This window comes from Tenrec ecaudatus, chromosome 11, assembly GCF_050624435.1.
Source record: "Tenrec ecaudatus isolate mTenEca1 chromosome 11, mTenEca1.hap1, whole genome shotgun sequence".
In the NCBI taxonomy this organism is placed as follows: domain Eukaryota; kingdom Metazoa; phylum Chordata; class Mammalia; order Afrosoricida; family Tenrecidae; genus Tenrec; species Tenrec ecaudatus.
Window position 1 is genome coordinate 76,563,291 of NC_134540.1, and position 26,075 is coordinate 76,589,365.

Here is a 26,075-nt window from a genome sequence, read left to right on the forward strand (position 1 = left end):
AAGCACTTGGATGCTAACTGAAAGAAAGATTGGTGATGTGAGTTCACTAGCTACTCTATGGGAGAACGATGTAGCTGTCTGCTTCCATAAAGATCACAAATTTGGTGACCCTGCGGGACAGTTCACCTCTGTCCTAAAGGGTCACTGTTAATTGTGGTTGGTCTGTGCCATCATCTCATTTCTTACTCATAGTAACCCTGCGTACAATCAAATCAAGCACCCTTCCACCCTCGCTTGCCCATTGTTCCAACCACTGTGTCAATCTGCTGAAGGTCGTTCTCTTTTTGGCTTACCTTCTACTTTATCAAGAGGGAGCCCTGGTGCTGTAGTGGTTATGCGTTAAGGCTGCTATCTACGTGGTATGCAGTTCGAAGCCACCAGCAGCTCCATGGTACAATGACTGGGCTTTCCACTGCCATGTACACTTTAGTCACATAAACCTATAGGGGGTCTCAGTGAGTTGGCATTGACTCTGTGGAAGTGGGTTTACTAAACATGATGTCTGTCTCAAGGGATTGGTTCCTCCTGATGAATCCAATGTATGTGAGGCAAAGTTTTGTCACCCTCATTTTTAGGGAGCTTTCTGGCTGTAATCTTTACAAGATAGATTTGTTTGTTCTTCTGGCAGTCCATGGTATATCAAGATTCTTCTCAACATCATCATTCAAAGCTATTGAGTCTTCTTCCGTCTTCCTCATACATTGACCAGCTTCCATATGCACATGAGGTGACTGACAGTCCTGTGACTTGAGTCAGACCCTCCTTTGTCCTTAAGGTAACACTGGAAAAACACACACAACTTTAAAGTGGTCCTTTGCAAAAGGTTTGCTGGTGGAATATGTCCTTTCATTCCTTGACTGTTGCTTCCATGGCATTGATTGATTGTAGATCCAAGTAAAATGAAATCCTTCACAACGTCAGCTGTTTCTCCATTTACCTAATGTTGCTTAGTGTGGAGATCTTTGCTTTTTTATGGTGAGGATTGTAATATTTGATCAAAAGGCCACACAATAATTTGGAATCAACTAGACAGAAACAGGCGGGACTAAGATTTAAAATACAGAAAGGATCTTTAAGACTAAATGGAGGATATTCCAGTAATTTTTATACGGGTTATGTGTTGAAATGACAATGTTTTGGTGTGTTGTTAAATATTATTGAAATTAAGTTCACCAATTTATTTTTAATTTTGTAAATGTGGCTAATAGAAAATGGAAGGCTTCATACATGGCCTTTGTTGCTTTCTGTTCGGCAGCATTGTTCTTGTTCTGCAGTTATCACCTATAGTTTTTGCTATTCTGACATTTGTGTTTAGGCATTCGCACATGTGTTTTTCCATCTGATAAACTGAAAGAAAAATACAGGAAATAAAATAGGGCAATTTAGAAAAAATAGAGCAGATTTTTTTTCCCTCCACCAATGGTAACTATGCCTTTTAAGAAAATTCTGTTGTCTTTGCAATTAGGAAAAGTCAGAAATTAAGGGTGGTGTAATTGACAGGCAGGTGGAGAGTGGCTGGTGAATATTCCTGAGTCAATTAAAATACACCTGGAAGAAAGGAAAAAGCTACCCAAGGGCAAGTGTTAGGGGCTTTGATATAAATATCTTCAAAGCAGGACTCTCTCTGAGGCAGAGTCTTGACTCCTATCGGAATGGAGATGAGCAAAGTATTTAAAATAGCTCTTGGTTTGGGGTATTTTATATGCTTCTTGAATTGAAATTTCAAAGTTAAACAAGTTTATCCATTACTAGGTGTGTATTTCTTTTCCCTCATCATATGAGAAAACCAAACCAATTCCATTACCATCAAACAGGTGCCCGCCTGTGGTGGCTGCATGTGTTACAGAGTAACACTGAATTCCATAGGCTTTCCTGGGCAGTCATTCTTATGGCAGGAGACAGACGGTCCCACTGGGTAGCTGTGCACCACCAAGACTTTGATCCATCCTTGTTTTCCTTATGTGCCTTTGAGTTCAAACAAATGCATGCTGACCCCTGGTTGGCAGTGTAGGATGCATTGTAGGATTTTCCCTGAGGTTTGTCCTGCTGTGAGGTGCTTCTCAGTGAGTTCAGATCACTGAACTTTCAGCTAGTGGTGGAGCACAGTCAAATGCAAGCTATTTGTACCACACAGGAACTTCTATGAGCGACATCAATAACACTTTCTAACCTCTGTTGGCCTGAATGTATCTGCAGATTACCGGAAGATAAATAAAGCTCATGTATTAGTAAGTTCTGTATGGGCAGCCCAATTTATATAGCCCATGAATTCTAAATTATGTGAGTCATATATAATTCAATTACACAGTCTGTAGTTCAGTATTTGAAGGTACACTAAGAATGTAGGAGGAAGCATATGGCATATTTAGGAGTAGTTTCTAAATGTAGTGTAAAAATAACTATTTATACAAATGTTGACATGAGCAAATAAAATTCTATAATTTGGGGTCTCTCTGACCAAAGGGTTTGGGTGGTTTCTGAGGTGTGTCATCTCTCCACAGAGCTTTATTTTAAGGAAGGCTCAAGTAAGACTTTATTTTTTATGGGGGCCATTTTTTTCAAATATAAAATAAGCAAATAGCCCTAAGCAAAATAAAATGCTCCGTTCTTAAAGGCCATCCTATGTAGATTTTTAAAGTTCCTTAATCATTCTCCATCTGCTAACATGTCTCTTCTTGTGCTTATCAGATCATTTTTTACATTGTTATTTTTAGGATAAGCGATACATGAACAGAAGGTGATCTTTTTATGAAGATATATTAAAATGTACAATCTACCCCAATATGTAACTGTATTTGGTTTGCAAAAATCAATCTCTGATTCATAAACTCAGGAAAACATTCTCTGAATGACACTTTGCTAAAAAGACAGAACATTGATCTTGTTTTATTGTCATTTAGAACTCGTCACAAACTACTGCTCCTCCCTCTCAGTGTAAATCACAGAAGAGAGTGAGAGCACACGTGAGTTCTTTAGGCAAAAAGACACTTGGTGTTTGCTGACTGAATTTATAGTGCATGAAACTTGAACAGTTTACCCCTGGGTTAAGAACTGATCCTCATAGATCTAGGTTAAAACAAACAAACAAACAAACAAAAGAGATGTTTAGCATCAGTTGATAATACTGGTTGTGTAACATTTTGTTTTTTGGGCTCTTTCTTGTCTGTGTTCTGTGCTCATCTAAGAAATAATGAGTCATATATATGTGAGTGCCGTCTGATGTTTCAAATATACAATAGAAAATAACGACATGATCATCACAGCATTGCCAGATTACCCTAGGCTCATTGTCTCAATGGACATCTTCCTTTTCTCAGAGCCTTGTAAGTAGAGGTGTATTGCAATGATAAGGAAAACAGTCCCTTTTTTAGTAATTATTTATGTAAACTGGAAAGAAGGCAGCAGAACATAAATGTAATGTAGTATACCAGGAATGAGAAATAGTACACTTTTTCTGTTTTAATGAGAATGTTTTTCTGAAAGCCGATACTAAGACCCAGTGTATAGTTACCACTCAGCTTGTACTTCTAAGTATGACAAGTTGGAGGGTGTGGTTAAGATTGTTTTACGGATATTTTAAAGTGAGTTGGAACCAGGACTTCTGCTAGGGTCAATGCTTGCCCTACCAAGAGTGGGATAGGTGTCCTCAGAAGAAAACAACAACAAGCCACCTATTACTCCTTCACCTGGATTTAAGAACTCTCGGTGTTTTCTGAGCTAGTTCTATACGTGGTAGATGCTGGTCTGGAATGAACTTAGGAAGTTCCTCTGTGGTCTTCTTGGCAAGGACAGGAGAGGCCGTGAGTAGCTTCTCGTGATGCTGTAGCATTTCTCCTAGTGTGCCCTCTCGGCTGCCACTTTCCCTTACCCAGTCAACCATGACGTCCGACACGGCTAGTGTTCCCAGGAGAGCTGCCCAAGGGGCTCAGGTTCAGCCTTCCCACATGTGTTCTCCCAGTTAATCCCTGGCTATTTGAAGTAACGTGAGTCACCTGTGATCCTTGTAGCTGGGAGCCTCAGGCTCTGTGGTAGTGAGAGAATCTCAAATCAAACCAGAAAGAAGAGGTGCAGTGGTTAACCCTCACCTGCTAACCCAAAAGTTGGTGGTTCTACCCCCAAGCTGCTCCATAGGAGACAGATGTGACAATCTGCTGCCATGAATATGCCAAGTTTGGACACTTTGATAGGCTGTTTGGACACTTTACTTATATCTATATCTACATACATACCCATAGCCTTATCTCTATCTCTGCCTATCTCTAAATATATATATATATATATATATATATATATATATATATATATATATATATATATATATATATATATATATATATATTCAAATTCTGAAGAGGGCAAGTGTAGGTTTGGCTTTACCAAAAACAGTACCAGAGACTTTCATATCTGCAAGACCGTCTCCATTTCTTGTTTGCCTTCTTCTGTGTGATGCTTTCCTTCTCCTTGGCCAGCCATCTCCACAAAGATGAAACCGGGCTCAGAGCAAATGAGGGTTTCTATCTGGAACCCCTGTCACTGGATTGCTAAAAGAGATATTCCCTAACAGCACCTGCTAGACAGACATTCAAGAGGAAAGTCATTATAGGTCCTGGTGTTTGCACTAGTGTAATTTGATCAGGGGGTGCCATGGGACAAGCCCTATGACCCGAAATGTAGGGTCCCTTACCCAAAGAAGGCAGTAGGTGAAACTGAAGAAATCACTTTGGGTGAAATCGCTGTTCCGATGTGTGTAGACAACAAAGTATTGAAGTCAAATCAGTCAGAGGTTGAAATGAGGGCATACGACATGGAGGTGGAATGCATGGTCCTTGAGTTGAGACCTCAAAGGGGAAGAGAAAGGTCGTCTGGGTGGAGGGAGGAGGATAACCGAAGGCTCCATAATGAACCGCCTGCTGTCTTCAAGGAACTTCCGTCTGATCACTTCCAGCTCAGTGAGGTGGTAAAACAGGTAGGTTTATCGTTTTAATCTGGTTTTGTTCTGTAGTCAGCAGAGATTAGGAAATTATAGATGGTGAAGTTGACCAATTGCATTTGTTTTATGCCAAATGTACAGACCACTGTGCCTCCTACACATTTTGACTTCACCTCCCAAACAAAATGAGAGGATTTTAATGCTACCCTGAGGTAAAGGGTGGAGGTGACAAATGTAGGACTTGTTCCCAGTGGGTGGGCATGCCGAGTTCTATAGCAGCTGTGCTCCTGCAGACATGGAGGCGAAGACTGGGATGGGACACCCTGTGGGAAGGCGCTCTCATGGAAGTCCAGGCAAGAGAAGGAGGGGACCAAACTTAGAACTGAGTAACGGAACTTGACAGAAAGAGGGAAACTATATCCCTCAATCGTACATTTATTTCTACCCTTTAAAACAATTTTAAGATTCAAGTTTAACCTTGTTTCTCTTTTCCCCCTTTTCCTCTGAATTCCCTGTGTCTGCGCTTGCTTTTCTCGGTGTTGATGTGTGTAGAGACCATCTGCAAAGGTTGTTAAATATGTAGACTCATAGGTCCAAGCCCAAGATTCCAGGCCCACAGATCAGATATGTAGCTCGGGCATTCCTATTGTATCATGAATTTCCATTGCATATGGTACATGTGATCGACAGCCCAAGCTCTTGGAAACACTGCTTTGATATGTATGCTGAGCATTTCCAGGGAGCAGCTACCCCTTCTGAGGTGCCCAATGAGATATGAGAATACACTGTTATTGGGTCTGACTCTGGAGTTTTCTGTTTCTCATACCCCAGTGTTCCCTGCTCCCTTCTCCCATAGCACACCAGTAGTCCTCGACCCCAGTGAGTTTAAGTCTGTCTTCAAGTTCCAGGCCAACTATCCCTTCTCTCAGGCCTTGCTCAACATTTTCAACTGAAGCCAATTGGATTCCTGTGGGTCCCTTGACATCTTGTATTCCTTTACCTTATTGACAGGGGCTGTGATTATTTGCATCTTTTCTTCTTACATAAAACTTTGATTGTGTCGGATGTATACTACGTGATCTGTAGCCATTAGTTCAATTGAACTGAGACCATATAAAGAAAAACAAAAGTTTGGGAAATTCCGTGAAATTCTCAAGATGGCACAAATGATCAGGCATGTGCTATGGGTTGACTTTTTTAGAGTGATCTATTAAAAAGATTGTTCAGCTCTGATCCCTGACTCATCCCTTTGGAACATGATTTTGGTTTGTGTTTTCTCACGTGGCAAACCCACACTTTGTGTGTGGTTTTGTTTTCTGGCTTCTTGGAGGAGGCAATCCCCAATGTTGTGTGCCCCAGAATAATTAAGTCACTTCACATGCGTGAGTGCTCTATTCTGAGAGCACGCATGGAGTACCACAAGCCACTCCAAGATTTGGCTTTAGAGAGCACTTTCATTGTTTTTCATCAGCACTAATGCTTGCCACAGATCCAGGGGGGATAATTTCACATGTTGGCAGAGTCGTTCATGAGACTGGAACTATTATTTGAGCTATTTTCCTGCAATATTTAAGATGCCACAAAATGGGAATGAGAGCCAAAGAAGTTTGAAACTTGTTTTGTGCTTTCTGTCATTTCGACTCTAATTCTCAGCTGTTCCGATTACAGAAAAACTCGCTAAACATTTTTTAGTGGGAATAGAAATTTGAGATGCTATTAAAAATGTATCAGTACTCATATCCATACACCGAATCAGCTGTGCCCAGCCTCTTCACCATATGTGAGCAAACACAGCCAGGGTACATTTTTTGATCACCCCTATCAGGAATCTACCTTCACGACTCACCGTCAGTACTGACGCTCAGTTTCTTTGCGAGTGATCCTGACCACCTGGAGAAAAGGCTCTGTTTCGTCCTTAGGTGAGATTCCATTGAACACCTATTAATACCACCACATGCACGGATCTATGTTAACCACGCATGACTGCTAGTCTATGCTCTCTCACAACATGTGTTCTAGTCAAGAGTAAATGAGCATCTATCTCTATACTAGTGTGGAGTGAGATGCAGTGAGCTGCTACCCGCAAGGGAGAAAGAAGCGGCGGTCCACTCCTGCAAAGAGTTCAAGTCTTAGAAAGATAAAGGCCCAGTTCTAATCTATCTTATTGGGTCAGTACAACTCAGATTCAACTGGATGGCAGTACATTTGGCTTTTATGGCATGAAGGTCCGGGAGTACTACTGAGAGCAAAGCTTGCTGGAAATGTGTGTTCATAACATATTCAAATGACATAGTATCCAAATAGAAACCCTTCCCCTCCCCCCAAAGACTGCGGGTAATATTAATTGGTCTGCATTTTGTCTCTGCTGTGTTTAGATGATATCCCCATAGGGAGGAGGCGAACCTCAATTGCTGGCCCAAGAAAAAGCCACTAATTACAATGCTTTCACTTCTCCACCCCTAAGTCGGTGACACCCACCATTCATTTACGCTACAGCGTCGTGTGCAGTAAGATAACAACAGCGTAGAGCTCAGGAGTGTTCTACCACAGAATGAAACCCAACCCCTGTCAGAGCCTGGGCATGCTTCAGGATATTATGTAGGCCGGTGGCATTAATAGATTTGAGAATAAAATGACCAACGACCGCAGGGAGCTAATTATTCCTCAGATCTTCAGCTAATTGCCTCTCCATATCTGTTCTTCATATGCCCTTCCAGGGTCTCTTTCAAAAATACAAAGCTGTCCATTTCACACTGCCGTTCAACTGAAATTGTTCATTAATTTAGTCATCGATTCAAAATATATTCATGACTTTTCAGTTACTGCACTAAACATTGATGACATCACCCCCCCCCCCACCACCAATCCATAAAATTTCAATTGGGTTGGAAAGACACACGTTAGTTTTAAAAAAAAATAGAATTTGTCATTTTTCTCTTCTGTTGATGAAATCAAATTTAAAACCATAACTATCACATGAAACAGGCTTATCATCTGGCCTCATTGACTCCTCATCTCGTCACACATTCATCTGTCTCTCGTCCTTTCTCCTGGAGCTCTTTGGCAGTTCTCTGATCATTCACCTTGTTTCCCTCCTTCGTGCCTTTGCTTGTGTCCTTCCCTTTTCCTTCAGTTCCTTCCTTCCGTCCTTTCCTTTCTGCCCGGTGCGCGCCTAGGTGTCCATTAAGCTGTTACTCCATGGCTCGCATTGTGTGGCTGAAGCAGCAGTTCCTCTTTCTAAACAGCCAGACTACCCTTCACATGTCTCATTTCTAGCACTTTCTAGAAGTCATTAATGTATTTTGAATCAATGACTACGTTAATGAGCATCTCATTAGCTCTAGATACTAGTAGCAATCCCATCTTATAAGGTTACATTTACCTAGGAATAAAAGCAAGATTATATTGGGAATTTGAAGGACTTATTGTTATGTCTCAGGGACTAGAGCAAAGGTCTATTCAGTTGACTGTGATGGTGTGGTTATGACCACACTGAACTTGGAGAGTGATGGTGAGAACCTGTGCATTTAGGTATCAAGTCCACGCACTTTCATGTCATGATGGGGGAACGTCTCGTCCATGTGGCAGCCAATGCTACTGAGATATGATGGGACATACCATAGTAACTAATGACACTCCTGACCATAACTTCATACCTAGTTAGGCTGGAGCCAGTCAGGAACTAGCCTGTGCAATTCTCCAAGTCTATTAATATCTTGTGCGTCTTCAGAAAAATATAGGAAACTCAAATTTACAGCGATGGGGAAGACCATCCAGTCTTGGAAATGCTCTACAGGAGGGGTCAGATAAGATTTTCTTCTTCGCTATTCCCACGAGACTGTTTTTACATATACCTCTCAAATTGGAGAGATAATCTAACTCTATTTTTAGCTTTATGCCATTCTAACGCCATTTAAGGTGAGATGGTTGGGTTTCTCAGGATCCCTGGTGGTGCTATGCATCAGGCACTGGGCTGCTAATCACAAGGTCAGCTGTACAATCCCACGAGCTGATCTACAGGAGAAAGAGGAGGTTGTGTGCTCCCGAAATGATTTCTAGCCTGGGAAACCCTACAGAGTCGCTAAGAGTCTGAATGAGCTCAGCGGCGCTGGGTTTGGGTTTGCCTGCTTGATCTCAATTCACATTGTCCTCTAACCCAAATCTCTTTGCAATGAAAATGACTCTAGACCTTGGCGTAATGGGTAGATCAGGATAAGAGCATGTGTCCCCGGTCCCTGGACTCCATCAGCGCAGTAGATAGCTGCACACTCCCTGATCAGTGATCTACAGCATCCAGTGCCCCGAGCTCCGCTAAGCGTGCTCCTTCCCCGTAAGGGTGTCCGCTGGCGGGGGTAGGAAACTGCATTAAGTTACAGAGAGGTGTCTGGCACACCAGGAGCCTCACACCCGGTGTCATGTTCAGGATACAAAGCAATGGGAAACGATCCCTGAGCCATTCATGTGAAATTAATGCATTTTTACACTGTTACGCAAGCTACATTCTCGAATCATTTCTGAACAGAAAGTTTTGTGAAATCAATTACGTAGGGGGCTAATTCCCTATAGAGTTTCCTTTTTTGCTTACTGAATGATAGTAACATGATTTCAGAGGGAAATATTTAGCACATTCATCAAAACACTCTTCCCTGGTCTTTCAAAAATCACTTGTTTGAATTGTTAAAGAAAAAATCCCAAATCCAGGATTTTGGCCATTCCTAATAGGAGAGCTAAGGGGTTAGGTATCGTGTGAAGAGAAAAGAGGGTCATACTCTACACATAACTGATGTTTTGTCTTTTTAAAAAAATAGTGTAATTGAGAAAATCTGGGTGGTGAGTACTTTGGAGTTCATTGACTAATGTGTGTCAGTAAGCTTCCTAATCAACCATGTTGAAACACCCTTGTATATTATACTAGGACACCGCTAGGACCCGGGCATGTAAGTTATGCTGTTGCACCTTCTCTTCATGTCACATCCAAGCAAAGTTATATTTGCCTTGCTGGGTCTACAGGACATTCTCCAACTCAGATTCTTAATGGGCTTAATTAATCTATTTTCCCTCGCTTATTAGCAGGCAAATCTTATTTTTGTGAAAATAATTAGGCCCAAATATGAAAAATGACGATATTTAGCAATGCAGTTAGCCAAAGTTTCAGATGGGTTCTGGCAAGCGAGCCGATGTGGGATCTCTGCGGGGAAATGCCGTTTTCATGCTTTTCCCGGTCTCCATTGCCTGCTGGGGTGGGTTCCTGTATTCCACGTCTAGTCAGTGTGGCAGAGTTCCTGCGAGCGCCTGTCACCAGCAAGGTGTACGCTGCTGAGGCCATGCTCCTCTGGGGATGCACATGGTGCCTGGCTCTCATAGAAGGAAGGTGAGTGAAAGTGACAGTGGATAGAATACACCAGGGCCCATAAAGATCATCAGGAGCCCTGGTGGCACTGTGGGATAAGCACTGGACAGCTAACTGCCATGTGTGCTGTGGAAAGCCACCAGCCACTCCACTGGAGAAAGACAAGGCTATCGGCTCCTGGAAAGACGTGTACTGTCTTGGAAACCTTCAGGCACCATTTTCTTCTTAGGGTCACTCTGAGTCAGATTCAACTCAATGGCAGAGGGTACAGATGTCTGAGTCTTAATCCATGAAACCTATGAGTCTGTCATGTTACAGGGCTAGCGGGGCTTGGCAGCTGAGCATCAGCTGGGAATCTTGAGATAGGAACATTTCAGATGACCTGAGTGGGCCTGATACAATTGCAACCAGTGAGTTGCCCTTGAGGCAATTCTAACTCAGAGAAATGCCAGGTGTGTCTGGGTAGAGTTATGATGCAGAGGATCCAATGGATGTGTTTAGAAGTCGTTTCCTCTGTGGTTCGGTCCTTTTTTCGGAGGTACTCCTGAGTAGACAAACTGCTAGCCCCTTCGATAGCAGCCAGAAGAGTAGTAGCTTTGCCCCCTCACAGCACGTGTCCCTTCAAAGGAAAAGAGTCAGGGGACGTGCCCCACCAAGCAGTGGTTGGCGTGATGTAACTGTGAGCCAAGGACTGTGGAGAACCTCTAGGAACTAGACATGGCTCTCTCTAAGAGCCCCCAGAAATCGTGCCATCTTTTATTGAGCCCAGTAGAAATGATTTTGAACTTCTGGTCTTCAGAGCTGGAAGATGCTAAGCACCAGGTTTGTCTTCATTTCTTATGCCAGCAACAGGAAACCAATACCTCCACGCGTGTGCTTCTAAAAGGGATGAGCAAGGGCGTGCTGGGGGCAGGCTCGCATCAGAGAGCACTGGAACCTTTGAGGGCTTGGGGAGAGCTTTGGTCCTTTGAGTGTGGATGTTGCGTCAGCCTGCCTGCCGTCAGACCCTTGCACTGCCAGTCCTTAGCAGTGGGATTTTGAGTAAATGCGCCTGAGTGCACTTTTGTTGTTTCGCCTGTTAGTGTGGAAATGATTCTAGAGTTTGCCTCAGAGGCTTATTACGAGCTTAGGTGACAAAATCCGTACAAAAGTTTGCATCGTGCCTGGCCCAGAATAAGGGTGCTATAAATGTGACAACTGTTATAGAGGCCCTCAGCTATTCAATGGCTATACTGTGTGTTTCTGGCTGCAGAATTTGATTAGCACATTTTATAAGGCTGTTGCTTCTCTTGGGAAACTACATGGGTTATGGATTCTTCACTCATAGGCGTTATCTGAAAGAAATACCTGTTCATCAAAGGGACAGTGACATTATGGCTCAGTGCATAACTAAGCACACAGAGTGTTTTGTTTGAATATGGGATATTACACACATCCACATGCACACATATGCACGCACATGCACACACATGCCTGCTTTATGTGTACAGAACTAGCCTGTTTCTGGGTTAACGGTACACGCTCAGGGTTTCACTGTCTAGACCTTGACTCAGAAGGCAGGTTCCTTTGCATTCTTAGGAAAGTGACTTTCTTAAGACATCACCAAGGTCTCCAGGTAAGGAGCACCCCTTGGCATAGGCAATGAGGAGGAAGAGTAGCGACGGGTTATGGTGACTCTAGCGCTGGCAGACATGGGAATGTCTATAAATCAGTCGTGGCAATGTGCTGGTACTATGGCGACCACTAAGGGCAAGGGAGAGCCACTTATTCTACTTCTGTCCTCCTGTTTCATTCTCGGAAAGGAAGTCACTTGGGAGTTACTATTAGCTTTGTCGCTTTAGGCGGACCCTAAAGGTTTGTGGGTTCAATCAGATTGAATTTCCCTCTGTGGGTGGCATTTGAGTGGGGCAGCAAGAGCATTCAGACAGAGTTGTGTGTTCTCAGGAGGACAGGAAAACCATGGGAAAGAACAGGCCATGTCTGGGGAGGTCTGCCAGGTGTGCTGGGGGGAGAGGCGGTGGTCTGCGGGACTAGCACGTCCATTAGGGGTAGATCAGGAAGAACTTTGGGGAGCAGTCTTAGGAGTCACCTGGGATACCAGAGCTCTGGGTCCTTAGGCCTTGATGCTCCAGAGTATGCAATTATACACATCTGTCAATACTCTGCAGAAGCAAGGGGTCCTGTAGCCCCCTGAAATTAAAAAGATGGTGGAAAACAAGCAAAAGAGATTTCTTTCCTTTAGGGACTCTCAGAGCTTGTCAAGATATTTTGAATTTTCCAAAAGTTGAAACAGCAGATATAAGTTATTAGACTAGAAAGGAAGACTTAGATCCAAAAGATATGCCGAATAAGGAATGGCCGGATCAGAGAGCAAAGATAGGATAGGATTAGATAGGATCAGAGCGGCCATTTAGATAGTATCAGAGAGCAAAGAGGCCATGTGGTGGGGGGAGAAGTCCAATGTGACTCCAGCTTCACGTGTTTGGATTTAGCCAGTGCTGGGGTGGAGAATATGTAGGATGCTTGATTTTATATGAAGAGCATCTATTTTGAATTTAGGACTTGTTTGATTTGAGACGCTAGCTGAGGGGGCTGATATCCATAAACTCTTGAGAATATTGGCCAAGAGGACAGAGGCTCTGGGATTAGAAAGCTGTGTGAAGCCAGGGAGTTCAAGCCACAAACATTGATGAAGATCTCCAGAAAAAGCAGGCTATTGAAAGTTCACAGGAAAACCCAAATTCATTTGAGTTGGCAGAAGGATAAAGTTATGATGTGGTCTTAAATCTGACTCTTGCATTCTGGTTAAGAACTTTGTTACATATTGAACTAACACTTGTGTCTTCTCATCTAGAATTACATCTTGTGCAATGACTATGAATAAGTACGTGGAAGAAAATGTATCTCAAAAATCCTACACGACTATCAAGTATTTCATGAAGATGCTGAGCAGTGTCAGCGAGACCCTGATCTTCATTTTCATGGGCGTGTCCACCGTGGGAAAGAACCATGAGTGGAACTGGGCTTTCGTCTGCTTCACCCTGGCCTTCTGTTTGATCTGGCGAGCATTGGGTAATGATCACTTATTTTGTGTGTGTGTGTGTGTGAGAGAGAGAGAGAGAGAGAGAGAGAGAGAGAGAGAGAGAGAGAGAGAGAGAGAGAGAGAGAGAGAGAGAGAGAGAGAGAGAGAGAGAGAGAGAGAAGAGAGAGAGAAGAAAACAATTCAACAAACTACTAAAAAAGTGGGGCTTATTTCTTCTGGCTCTTTTCTGTTGCTTTGTTGCTGCTGCTTCTCTGTTCCCTCCTTTTCTTTTGTTATCATTTTATTGGGGGCGCGTACAACTCTTATCACAATCCATGCATCCATCCACTGTGTCAAGAACATATGTACATTTGTTGCCATCCTCATTCTCAAAACATTTGCCTTCCACTTGAGCCCTTAAGATCCGCTGCTCATTTTCTCCCTCCCTCCCCACTCCCCCTACCTCATGAACCCTTCATCATTCACAAACCATTATTATTTTGTCATATATATTACACTGTCCGATATCTACCCCTGCCTTCTTCTCTGCTGTCCCTCCCCAGGGAGGAGGGTATATATAGATTCTTGTAATCAGTTCCCCCTTTCTACCCCACATTCTCTCCACCCTCCAGGCATCGCCACTCTCACCACTGGTCCTGAGGAGTCATCTGTCCTGGATTCCCTGTGTTTCCAGTTGCTATCTGTACCTTTTCTAATCTAATACTATCATCCCTGAGTACCTCCGTGCCGTTGTTATAACCAACTAGTTACTTAGCAACTCTGAAAGGAACCCTGGTGGTGCACAGGTGAAGAGCACAGCTGATCGTGGACAGGTTGGTGGTTGGACTGCACTCAGAGGTTCTACAAGAGAAAGACTTGGTAGTCGGCTTCAATAAAGAGAACAGCCCAAAAGCCTGATGGTGCAGCTTGACTCTTTCACTCGGATTTGTTATCAGCTAGGCAGCACTCAACAACAGCCTCTCTGATTCCATGCCTTCACCCATGACCCAGTAGCAACAAGAACCAGGACCCAAAAGCCAAGCAGAACTAACAGGGTAGAGGAAAAAGTAGAAGACCAAGAGGCCCATCGTTAAATGTCTGACTATAAGTAAGGCACACGAAACACCCTAGCTTCTCATTTCTCCTAGCTTCACACATCTTACTGGTGTTTGCTTTCGTCTTCTCTTCCCAGGTGTCTTTGTGCTGACTCAGGTCATTAACTGGTTCCGTACAATTCCCTTGACCTTTAAGGATCAGTTCATCATCGCCTACGGAGGACTTCGGGGTGCCATCTGCTTTGCGCTCGTGTTTCTCCTTCCGGCTGCTGTGTTTCCCCGGAAAAAGTTGTTCATTACTGCAGCGATTGTGGTCATCTTCTTTACAGTCTTCATCCTGGTGAGTGGAGTTATTTCTCCTAGCAACGACCGTCTCTTTTCATGGAGGAAACAAGATCTTCAAAGGCTCGTGATGAATTCCTTTCCTGGATGCCAAGTGGCAAAGGTGTCTTGTGGCGCTCATAGCCATGACATTAGGGTAAAAGATACTTCCTATCTGCATTCCTGTCACTAGACTGTCCAGGGGCTAACGGCCAATTTGGTCACATGACCTGAACAGGAATTATTATTTAAGGAAACTCAGCTAAGTGAGCTAAGCTTACTACTGGAAACGAATGAGCCGTACATGCTAATCCTTTTCATTTGTCTTGCACTCTGACCTAATAAGTTTGCCCATTAAATGACCTTCTAAAAGATATTTGACACAAGGGAAACTGTGGAAGGAATGGAAAGAAATTTGGTATTTGGGAGGCGTCGAATGTGGTGGAAAGGACCTGGTTGCCGATCTTTACTTTGAAAGTTAATGAATCTCTTTACATTTATATATCTGGTGTTAAAAGATTATATTTTGTAGCTATCCATTTAGTAAATAATTATTGGGCTCATATTATGGAGTAGGAAGTGCTATGAAAACCTTGAATCTATGAGTAAAATAACAACAATATAAATCATTAAAAGGTCCTGTCTTACGGATCATGTGTTTTTCAAGGACTGGCAAGCATTTGACAGTCAACATGATCTATCAATTAGAGAATGGCTGAGAGGGTGAGGGTCACAATACAGTCAATAAAAAGTAGGGGACGGGGAATGATAAGGACAGTCTTAGGAGTCAGCAGCTGCAGTTCTAAGTAAGGATCACGGAAGGCCTCTGTAAGAAAAATACATATATTTGAGAAAAGGCTTATATGGAAGTGAAGAAATTAGGCAAACTGAAGAATATTCCAGACAGGTGGAGCTAAAGGACAACATTCTGAAAGTAGAGTGTTTTCAGCTAGCACGGCAATGGTGTGGAGTGTGAGGGAGAACAGGGAGGGCTGAGGAGAGGGGAGTGCTGGAGACCTCGATCACGTCCTTGCAGGCTGATACAGAGGCTGTGCATCTTTTCGGAATGAAATGGAAGCTATCAGAAGGTTTTGTGCAGAAGAGAGGCGCTCTATGTCTTATTTTTTTTAATAGAATCATTGTGGACTCTGTAAAGAACAAATAGTCAGGGAACACAAGGGTGAAAGTAGGATATGTGGTCTGGATGCTAAAGAAGTAATCCACAGGGAGGTAACAGTCGAGTAAGAGTTGTGAGATTCCTTAATCCATTCTGACGGGATAGATGTGGGATCGAGAGAAAGAGGAATCATGGATGGCTGTTGGGTTTTATCATTGAATACCTACAACTCAAGTGTGCTTATGTGCAAGTGAAATGGGGAAGGATTGATGTCGTGGAAATAGGAGAGGGGAAATTAATAGTTCGACTTTGAACCTTCTGGCCTCATAAGAGCTATGAGATATACAAATGAAGATGCTGGATAAGTGGTTATGACTCTAGAGTTCAGGAAAGCCATCCAGGCTGGGGTTCTAAGTTTTGTAGATGTTGTTGTTAGTTGCCTTTGAATTGGCTTCCACTTCTGTCAACATCATGCAGTACAGAACCAAGTGTCATCCACTGATGCATCATCTTCAGGATCATGGGTGCACATGAGTTCATTCTTGGGACTACTGTGCATTTTCAGTTATTTCCAGTCTAGAGACATCTTTTTCCACCACTACAACCAATACTATTCTGCCTTGGCCTATAGATCCTTCATTGGCTGAATTTCAGAAGTAGATCATCAGGCCTCCTTTCATACCTCAACCTTGTCTGGAAGCTCCACTGAAACCAGTCTAAACAAGAAACCCTGCTGGTATTTGAAATGCCGATTACATACATAACTTCTAACACCATAGCAACACGCAAGACACCACAGTGACACAACTGACATATAGTTGGTGACAACAGTATTTCATCCCATGGGAGAGGATTTAATCAAGAGAGAAGAAAATTCTAGATAGTTAAAAAAGAAAAAGAAAATGGAATGAATGTCTGGCAGCCCAATGATAAAACATGCAGGAGAAGAGCAATCAGTGAGATAAAGACCAGGTGATCAATGACCAAAAAAAAAGACTAGGAGCTTTTAATATATATTATACTTAACAAATACTCATTATGATTATGTATTAATGTGTTTAATTATATATATATATAACAACCAATTGTTATATAATGCTTTCTATAGTCTTGGCTCCATTCAAAGCACTCGACATACTAACTCATTTACTCTTCGTGACAATTCTATGGCAGGGTGCGAGTGCTTATTATCATCCCCATTTTTTAGATAAGGACACTGAGGCACTATAACCGAGAGTTTACATGGTTAGTAACTCTTGGAGCAGGGCGCCCAGCTCAATCTAACCTCAACTCTTAAGAAAGGACTAGTAAAGTGGTTGGCATATAGAAAATAGTCACTATTCTAAACTACTGTGATTCTTCCCTGACTCCAACTATTTCTTTTTAAAAATCATTCCTCATTGACATAAGCCTGCCAGTTGTATGAAGAGTGAGTTAATTGGCTTCCTGCAGAATGTCTTTAAGACCGTTTCCTGACTTAAGAAAAGGACCACATTCCATTCTTGTTTGTATTATGAACACTTCGGTGAATATGTCCATGTGTCAGGTCCTCTGGCAAGTGCTTTCTTATTGGCCTGATCTCATTTCATCCTCACAACCAACCTTTGAGGCAGAGACCAGTGCTACAGCTCAGGAAACCGGTGCAAAGAGGTGCAAGCATTTGGGAGGGACTGACCGTGAAATTGGCAGCTCCATCAGGCCAGCTCTGACCCGTTAAGGTGCATTGACCTCACTTCAGATGCGTCTCATGATTAGCATTTTTAAGCGTGTATAAAGCTACTGATTTTGACTCAGATATTCCGTGCGGTTTTGAGTGTATTCCTTGAAGATACAGAGATAACACTGAGCCTTTGGATACGCAAGAGACGCATAAATTATGTTCCCTGGAGGTTTTCGGGGTCTATTTAACTATTCCTCTAGTTTATTCCTCCCGTAATGCTCTGGTGGAAAAGGCGTGAAATGCAATAATCTTACTTTGAGCATGTTATGTCTCAGTGGACATCCTAGGGCAGAATGCTTGAGGGTATAAGTTAAGCAAGAGTCACTCACCCATCTGTCTAGCTAGAACTGTCACGTTGGCCTTGCTATCCAGAGGCAGTTCTTCTAAAGCGTATTAAATGCTTTCTGACCTTTCTCCCTCTCAGAACATAAGGTGGCAAATATAAGCATTAATATGAAGACAGAACCATATGAATCTAATAAGCCCATCATCACCAGCTCAATTCCAGTTAATAGCACTCCTGCAACACAGAGTATCAATGTCGGATGGGGGTTTTCAAGAGTATAATCGTCATGAAAAGGAAGTCTGGTAGTGCTGTGGGTTTGGCATGGGCTTCTAACTAAAAGGTCAGTGGTTCAAATCCACCAGACATTGTGTTTGAATGATGAGGGTGACCACTCCCATGAGAATACACATTCTTGGAATAGGGTGTCTCTGAGATGGAAACAACTCCATGGCAACAGATGTACTGTTGTTTTTGAATTGTTATGGCAGCTGCTTCCTACATCTCTCGCTCCACAGAAGTGGGTTTAAACTACTAACTTTTTGGTTTGCAGCACAGAGCTTAACCACTGTGCTACTGGGGCTTCTCTTAGTATAAAAGACATCAGACATCAAATGAACTACCCAGGAAAGGAGATTTGGGGCCCAGTATTTAATAGTGTACAGATATGTTGTGGATAGTCAACTCTACAGAGAGATTGACTCTCCATCTATCAAAGGATTAAAAATACCCAAACAGCCCTCTAATCTCACTGCTGCCGAGTCATGCTGACTCATAGCAACCTTAGGGAACAGAACAGAGCTGCCTCCGCGGGTTACCGAGGCTGCCACCTTCCTAAGAGTAGAAAATCTCATCTGTCTCCTGCTGAGTGGCTGCTGATTTCGAACTGCTCACCTTTAGCTTAGCAGCCCTTGTGTGACCCACAACGCCACCAGGGCTCATTATATTAAAGGATAGTCTGGCTAAAGTCACTTGCGGAAAGAGATAACTCTAGTTCCATGCCTGCTGACATCTTTTCTTCTGTCTGCTCCATCATTTAGTATGCACTGATTAGAGACCGATGCTTTGATGTTGTTTGGTTCTTTGACCTTGCTTGTCCCTTCCATTCTATTTTCCACCACTAACTCCTAAGAGACAACACCCACCCAACTGCGCGTCCACTTGCATGCACACCTACCCTCAGTGCCCTACAATAACAGAGGGACAAAGTCCATGTAAGCAATGACAAAAAATGAAAACCAGAAGATGATAATATATAACATGTATCAAATATATAGATATAAAATATAGATATATAAAAAACCAATTGTTACATAGTGCTTTCTACAGACCTCACTCAATCTGAGCACTTTACATTCCCGCGCTCTTGCTCTTTATAACAATTCCGTGGTCAGTAACTCTAGGGCAAGTGATTATTATTATTATCCCATTTTTTAGATGAAGAAACAGGCGCTATAAATGAGACTGTCATATCCTCAAATTTACTTAGCTAGTGAGTTGTGGAGGAGGAAGCCAAACTCAGTTGGATATCAATTTTTAAGAAAGACCTATCCCTTAATTCTCTTAACCACTAGTAACTCCTAAGAAACAACCCAAGCCCACATGTACACACACATTTCTTTCAGAAAGGACCACTGTTTCCAGAATACATCAGTGATTGAGGAACTCGGCACAAGAAACCTGGAGGGAGATACGTAATGAGCTATATGAATCTATGCGTGCATTTTTGCTCTCCTAAATATAACATAAATAAATATATATTCTCTGAATGAATGTTGATGAACTTATCAGTTAACATTAAAATGGTTTTCCCTCCTTATTTAATTTTTTCTTATTTAATGAACCTCTCCATCCTGATAATGTTAAGTTAGCACTATCTTATAAAATGGAATTTCATGTGGTTCATCATGATTTATAATGAGCATTTTAATATTTCTTGAATGAAGCTTAAAAGCAGAGAAAATGACTTCACAAGGAAGTACATTTTCTAGCTAAAGGACTGACGTCATGCCTATGGACTGTTTATTTAGTAACAATTCAGAGTAAGGATATTTGAGTCGACAATAAAAAGTAACAGTGGTATTGTATATAACATAAGCCGTTTCTCATGTTTCAAAATTACATGGAAGTTTGAGAAGGGTGGAATGCAAGAATACAAAGGACAGACTTACAATCAGAATGTACTATGTAGCACAATACCTGGCATAACTTTTTAAACTTGAAAATGATTTATTGTGTTTCAATACTTACCACGAAAGAAGAGGAAGAAGAAGAAAAGCTGAACTCCTTCCAGTAGGCTTTGCTTGTGTTTTTGGAGGAAAAAATGTTTCAAGCACCACAATGACAATTTCATTTATTTCTGTTGTCACATAGCAAATTCACAGAACTCTGCAAATGTGTGTAATGGTTATCAAGAAGTTCAGCAGACAGCAAAGGTGTCCTGAACTCATGAGACGGTTGCCTTCCCCACCCCCACCCTTTATTACATCTTAGTGATATCATCTACTGTGAATCATTGACCAGAATGGCAAAGGGTTTGGGATTTTCCTACTTGAAAGTTAATAAATGAATCTGTTGCTGTTTTTGTGGAAGCTGGAAGGAGACATAAGAGTCCTGGGGCAGAGACACTGTATTTTATGACTCGTGGCAGAACAGTAGCTGGCGTTTCCTGTTGCTCTACAGAGCCCTCTGAAGCAGGCTGCCTTAACACAGGGGTCACGGAGCCTGGGGACCGCTTGCTTTTTGTCTGCAGGCAGACTCTACCTCATGCATCAAGGTTACTCATTGCAAATGCATTCCGAGAAATGGACCGAGTTGAAAGCGGTCAATGTTGTTGGCACTGTCTGCCAGGACGTGCCAGGATCTTCAGGGTCCCTCTCAAGGATCAAATGATCCGTTTCCAGTGTAACCTCTCCAACTACAGTTATAATGAGCACAGCAAAGCAGACACACACACCGCAGTGCTTGTCTGCCGGAGGGTCCTGATTCAGGTCAATCACGTGTGTGCTCCATGGGGTTTTCAATAGCCCTGACCTCTGGGAACTACATCGCCACGCCTTTCTCCTGAGGCAACTCTGGGTAGATTCGAACTACCAACCTTTTGCTTAGAAGTCAACTTCTTAACCATTGTGTCACCAGGCATTCTAATGCTCATTATTTTACAGCTATTGTGAAGGTCTTCAAATGCGATTGAGTTTGCTAAACAGATGGTCATGGGTTATAGTATTGTCTAATTATAATGCTGACTACAGTTAATTAGCACATATCAGAGTTTGCTAAAGTTCCTCAAATTCAGAGTCTTTTTTTTTTTTTGGTCCTAGGATAAAATGAACAAGCTGGCAGCGTATTTTCTTTGTGATGGACGATGCATGCAGGTTGTTTATAATGTGAAAGAATAGCAAAGATAATTCAGTGGTTTGGGGCTATGCAAGTATGTCACTTTTAAACTGAAAAACAAGTTTTATTGTGAGATAAATGCAAGTTTTCAGGAAATTGATTGTCAATTTAATTCATAGACCTTTTATTTCTTGAGATGGATTACAGTTCCCAGAATGTCGCAGCATTTTCCCACCTTCTCCCTTTATTTTTTGAGGGAAGATTATGGGATTTTAACAAGTATGTGGAAGAAGCAAGTGTCTTTGGACCACATTGTACAGCTTTAAAAATCGCATTGACGTCGCTGACTTGGCCGTAAGCTCTTCTGAAGCATCATGGACTTCATGGAATCCGGAGCTCATTGCAGTTCCCACACCCGGAAACACCTGTTTACACCCGCTTGCATTTACATAAGTTAAAAATTACAGAATATGTGTTGATTGGGAACAAGTTATTGCTCCCTATGTGATTTCAAAGTGGCAGACGGAACTGAAACCAGAACACAAGGTGTGTTTTACACCAAATTTGGCCCAAATGAGTTCACACTTTAGAAAGTTAACATGGTAAAAGGCTCACAACTAAATTGATGACAGAGAAACAATGGCATCTTTTCAGACATGGATGTTTGCGTGTTTTAAACTTTCATTATAAAAACTTTATAACTACTGAAGACGTGGAGGAAGTATGATGAAAATTAAACGCATGACAGAGAACATGTTAAACCCTCTTACACTCCACTCCCGATAAACCTTCAAACATAACAATGAGCCTGTCTTTTTCTGTTTCCTGTGAGCCATCTCCCAACCCCAAAGAGATCTGAACATCTTCCTCGTTTCCACGCTCTCAGACACACCTCTTCTCAACACAACTGACTAAAATACCATTTTCACATGATTTTAAATCCATTATCTTAATGCTTGTTTTGGTATCTACAAATCCCTCCTCATTTATCCCCCAAAATTATCTGGTTACATTTCTCTTCCAGATTAATTTTGGAGCAACCTCTTAAGTTATATTAAAATTCCTTAGGCATATGTTATTGGAATCGTATTTATGCGCCAGTTAGTTGAGAGAAGGTTGTCATCATAATACTGTTAAGCCATTCCTCCTAGATGTTGTATGTGTCCTTTTGAAATTCAGATCTAGCCTGTACTTTAAGTTTGAGAGTTCTCTGAGGGTCACTAGGAGTCAGCATCGATGAGACGCTCGTAAGTTGGTGTGTGTTGTACAGGTGCATTGCTGCTGTTCTGATTGCCAGGTGCTCTTGAGTTAGTTCTGACTCAAAGCAACCCCATGTAGAGTAGAACCGAGCATTGCCTGGACCTGCACCATCCTCAGAATTATTGGACAACTTGAGCCCATTGTTGCCATCATGTGTCACCCCACCCTGTTGATAGTATCCCTCTCTTTTTGTAAACTATGCACACAAGGGGGTCCCCAAAATTCGTAGAAAAATTGAATGAAAAGTTAATGGAATTTTTCCATGAACTTTTGAACCCTTCACTGTGTTTGAATTGTTTTCATTGCTAGGACGTGGATGTTTATATCTTGTTACACTTCCTCCATAATAGATGGGATGAATTTATGCACATTGTTTGTTTCATTTTGATTTGTCCAGTCACTTAAGTAGTTGCTACTTGAAATTTAAAAGGATTAGAGTTTTTTGGACCAAAGAAAGAATAGCTCATTCACCAGCAACACAACTCTTATCTTTTCCTTTACAGTATTTATACCTCTACCTTTTATTTGTCCGTTCTTGTTTAATTGACTAGGACATGCAGAACTGTGTCCGTAGCAAGGGAGATAAGGAAAGTCCTTGTTTTGTCCCCGACTCCAATGGAAATGCTTTCACTGTTTCATTATTCAGTCGGATGTTGTTGTAGATGGCCTCCAGATGCTTTTTATCATGCAAGAATGTTTTCTTCTCTTTTGATTTACTAAAAAGCTTATGGCTCTCCCCTTTTCTCAAGTTCACTCAATAACACTGATTCTATGCCCCTTTCTCACAGGTGAGCCTCTGCTGTGTTAGGATTTATCCGGAGAGTTCACCAAGCACTCTTTAAGACTCTCGCTCAGGCTCCTGCTCTCTGAAGCCTTCCCTAGTCCTCTCCCTGTATATATTTTTCTTTCCTCCTTTTCCTAGTTTTGCAACAGCCTTTGGAAGTACCTTATCTCCTAAAGATGATGTTCTTAACTCTTCATCTTTGTGTCCCAAATGCCGGACTCCCTGACATGAATGCAATAGGTATTCAATTATATTTTGAAATAAATTAATGAATTCTTGCTAAGTTTTCTATGGATACTACAGAGTATAAATTATTCTTTTAAACTTGGTAATGCTGTATTATTTCTTAAAATTATTTTCTAAAATTTTTCCATTTTGATCTTTTTTTGTTTGTTTCTAGTAACTTTTAGGACATAACCAAACCTACCTAACCATAACTATAACCAAACCAAACCTATTGGGTTGATTATGATATATACATATATATTTGTGTATGTGTATGTAAGTAATGTGTGTATAGTATGTATATATATGTGTGTGTGTGTGTGTGTGTGTGTGTGTGTGTGTGTGTGTGTGTTACATCCCCCCTGGGACTTTGTATATCTTTACAGGACCTCACACAGCCTCATCTTTCTCCTGTGAACCACTTGGTGGGTTTGAACCACCTACCTTGTGGTTATCAGTCCAACACCTAGCCCACAGTGCGAATCTCATGAAAACTTGCCAGTTAGAAATGAGGGGAAAGAAAACCTTAACACAATGCTACATCCACTGTAGAATTGCCTTTGATGGATATTAAATGTTAAGAGAGAAAAAAAGTTATTCTTTGCTCTTAAATTGTTTTATTTGTTGAAACAACGCCCTTGTGGTTTGCTTTTGTTTTTCTGTACAGGGCATAACGATTCGACCGCTAGTGGAGTTTCTTGATGTTAAGAGAGCCAATAAGAAACAGCAGGCTGTCAGTGAAGAAATTCATTGTCGGGTACGTTTCAACTTAGTGCAACTATTTGGATGATAAAAGAAAAGAAAAAAATAATAATTCAGTTGAACAACTTGAGCCACTCATTTCCTGAAGGAGAGGGAACAGGGAGGGAGGGATGAGGACGATTCCCAGGGAATGTGGAGGGAGCGCAGTTGCACCGTCCCTGCTCTGAATTAACCTGCCAACCTCCTACACGAAGAGATAGGGAATCTTCTGCTACTTCCTTCAACTTGACGGTCTTTCTACTGGGAAATTATTGTCGCAATGTTTTCCAAAATTATGAGTAAACTGAAAATCCTGAGTAAAATTGTCCAAGAATTTCCTAGTATTGATGGGATAAATACCCCATCTATCCATCGGAAAACAAATTTCTTTAGTGTTTTCATAAGCAACAAGGAAACCAACAGGAACACCGATCGGCTGGTGAAGTCTAGGCGGGAGGTGAAAAGAGTGAACATTACCGACTTTCGGTAAAAACGAATCCATCAGCCTGCTTTTTCTCTCCCGTCTAGTTTTTTGACCATGTGAAGACTGGGATCGAGGACGTGTGTGGACACTGGGGCCACAACTTCTGCAGAGACAAGTAAGGAGCCGCATGCGCTCGTGCGGCGCTCTGGCGTCACCACACAGACACATGCGTTGGCCTTTAAATCGGTCTTAGGTTGTGACATACTGTATCCTTTAAGATACAGCTCACCGCCAGTGGAGACCTAGAATGATCGTAGCTAAAAATAGATAGAAAGTTATTGTCCCCTAATGCAACAAGCCAGAAGTGGACAATAGAATCAGCTCCCCCTCCAGAGACCTCCTAATGCCTGTTCCCCGCTGTAGAGCTGCCCCCTTCAGAGGCTGCTTTCCTGAGCTTTCCTCTTGGAGCCATGTGGCTGCCTCCACCTTAGACATCAGCCCCACCTTCCAGGTTTCATGCAGGAAGAATGAGAAAGAGGAGACCAGGGAGCCTGTACCCAACACCTTCTAGCCTAAGGGATCAGAAGATGCCCCCCAAGGCTTCCACTTAAAGATGCATCTGGGAGCCATGTGAGAGAGGCTGAGCAAAGTGTTGTCCTTTCCGTTAAAAGCTAGGAATTCCCTGGCAGTCTCTATCCCACAGAGAGAGGGGCTTTATCAAATGGGCAATTCAAAGTGCCTGCTGGTTGAAGAGATGAATAGACTCCATAGTTTGTTGAAAAGCTGCCTTGATTGGACAGGTGTGATCGATGCATGTACACACACATACTTAGTTAGCTTTCTCTGAAAGGCTCTCTGGTGGATAAATGGTGCAGTTCTCTTTCAGTGAACTTATACTGGAAGTAAAAAGCTCGTGTGGCCTAGCAGAAGGAGACATGTGTGTTCCTATCAACCCAAAGCAGAGGTCCAGGACCAGGAAGGCAGGCCAAGGGCTGACATCGGGGTCAGGAGCCCATTGGGGCTGGAGGCAGCCCCATCTGCTGCTTAGACACCTCCGTGCCCCGCGGCGCTCTGCCCGCTGCAAGTTCAGTGCCATGTCAGTGACATCACTTCCAAGTCAGTGGCTTGAATCAGCCACGATGTGAACATTCGTATGTTAGAATTTGACGAATGTTACATGGAAGCATTTATTTTTTCCCTCATAGAAAAAAAATGTAAAGAATTATTTCCTGGTATATTCTTGTCCAGGGAAGATCCTTTAAGGAGGAGACATTTAAGTCCATCTCTGAAGGCATCAGGAAAGACTCATAGTTAGGTTTTGTTAACTGATTTTCCCTTTACTGACAAATTACAATCCATTGACCAACCTACTGATTCCATTTAAGATGGAATATTTGTGTTTCCTGTTCTTTCATATGTTCCGACATTATATTGAGTTCTGGGGGAAAAATAAGGAGTAACCTCAAGCCTGGGGAATTTTGAAGTATAACAAAGGTGCCAAAACAAA

The 26,075-nt window shown here is 42.2% G+C and overlaps 1 protein-coding gene across 1 annotated transcript in view; it reads left to right on the forward strand.

Moving 5' to 3' along the window:
* SLC9A2 (solute carrier family 9 member A2) overlaps window positions 1-26,075 on the forward strand; it is a 125,746-nt gene that overhangs the window by 77,713 nt on the left and 21,958 nt on the right. Inside the window, exons 4-7 of the mRNA XM_075562572.1 lie at window positions 13,135-13,352; window positions 14,495-14,697; window positions 24,071-24,160; window positions 24,673-24,743. Of these exons, the coding sequence (XP_075418687.1) occupies window positions 13,135-13,352; window positions 14,495-14,697; window positions 24,071-24,160; window positions 24,673-24,743 (582 nt within the window). The remainder of the gene's footprint in view (window positions 1-13,134; window positions 13,353-14,494; window positions 14,698-24,070; window positions 24,161-24,672; window positions 24,744-26,075) is intronic.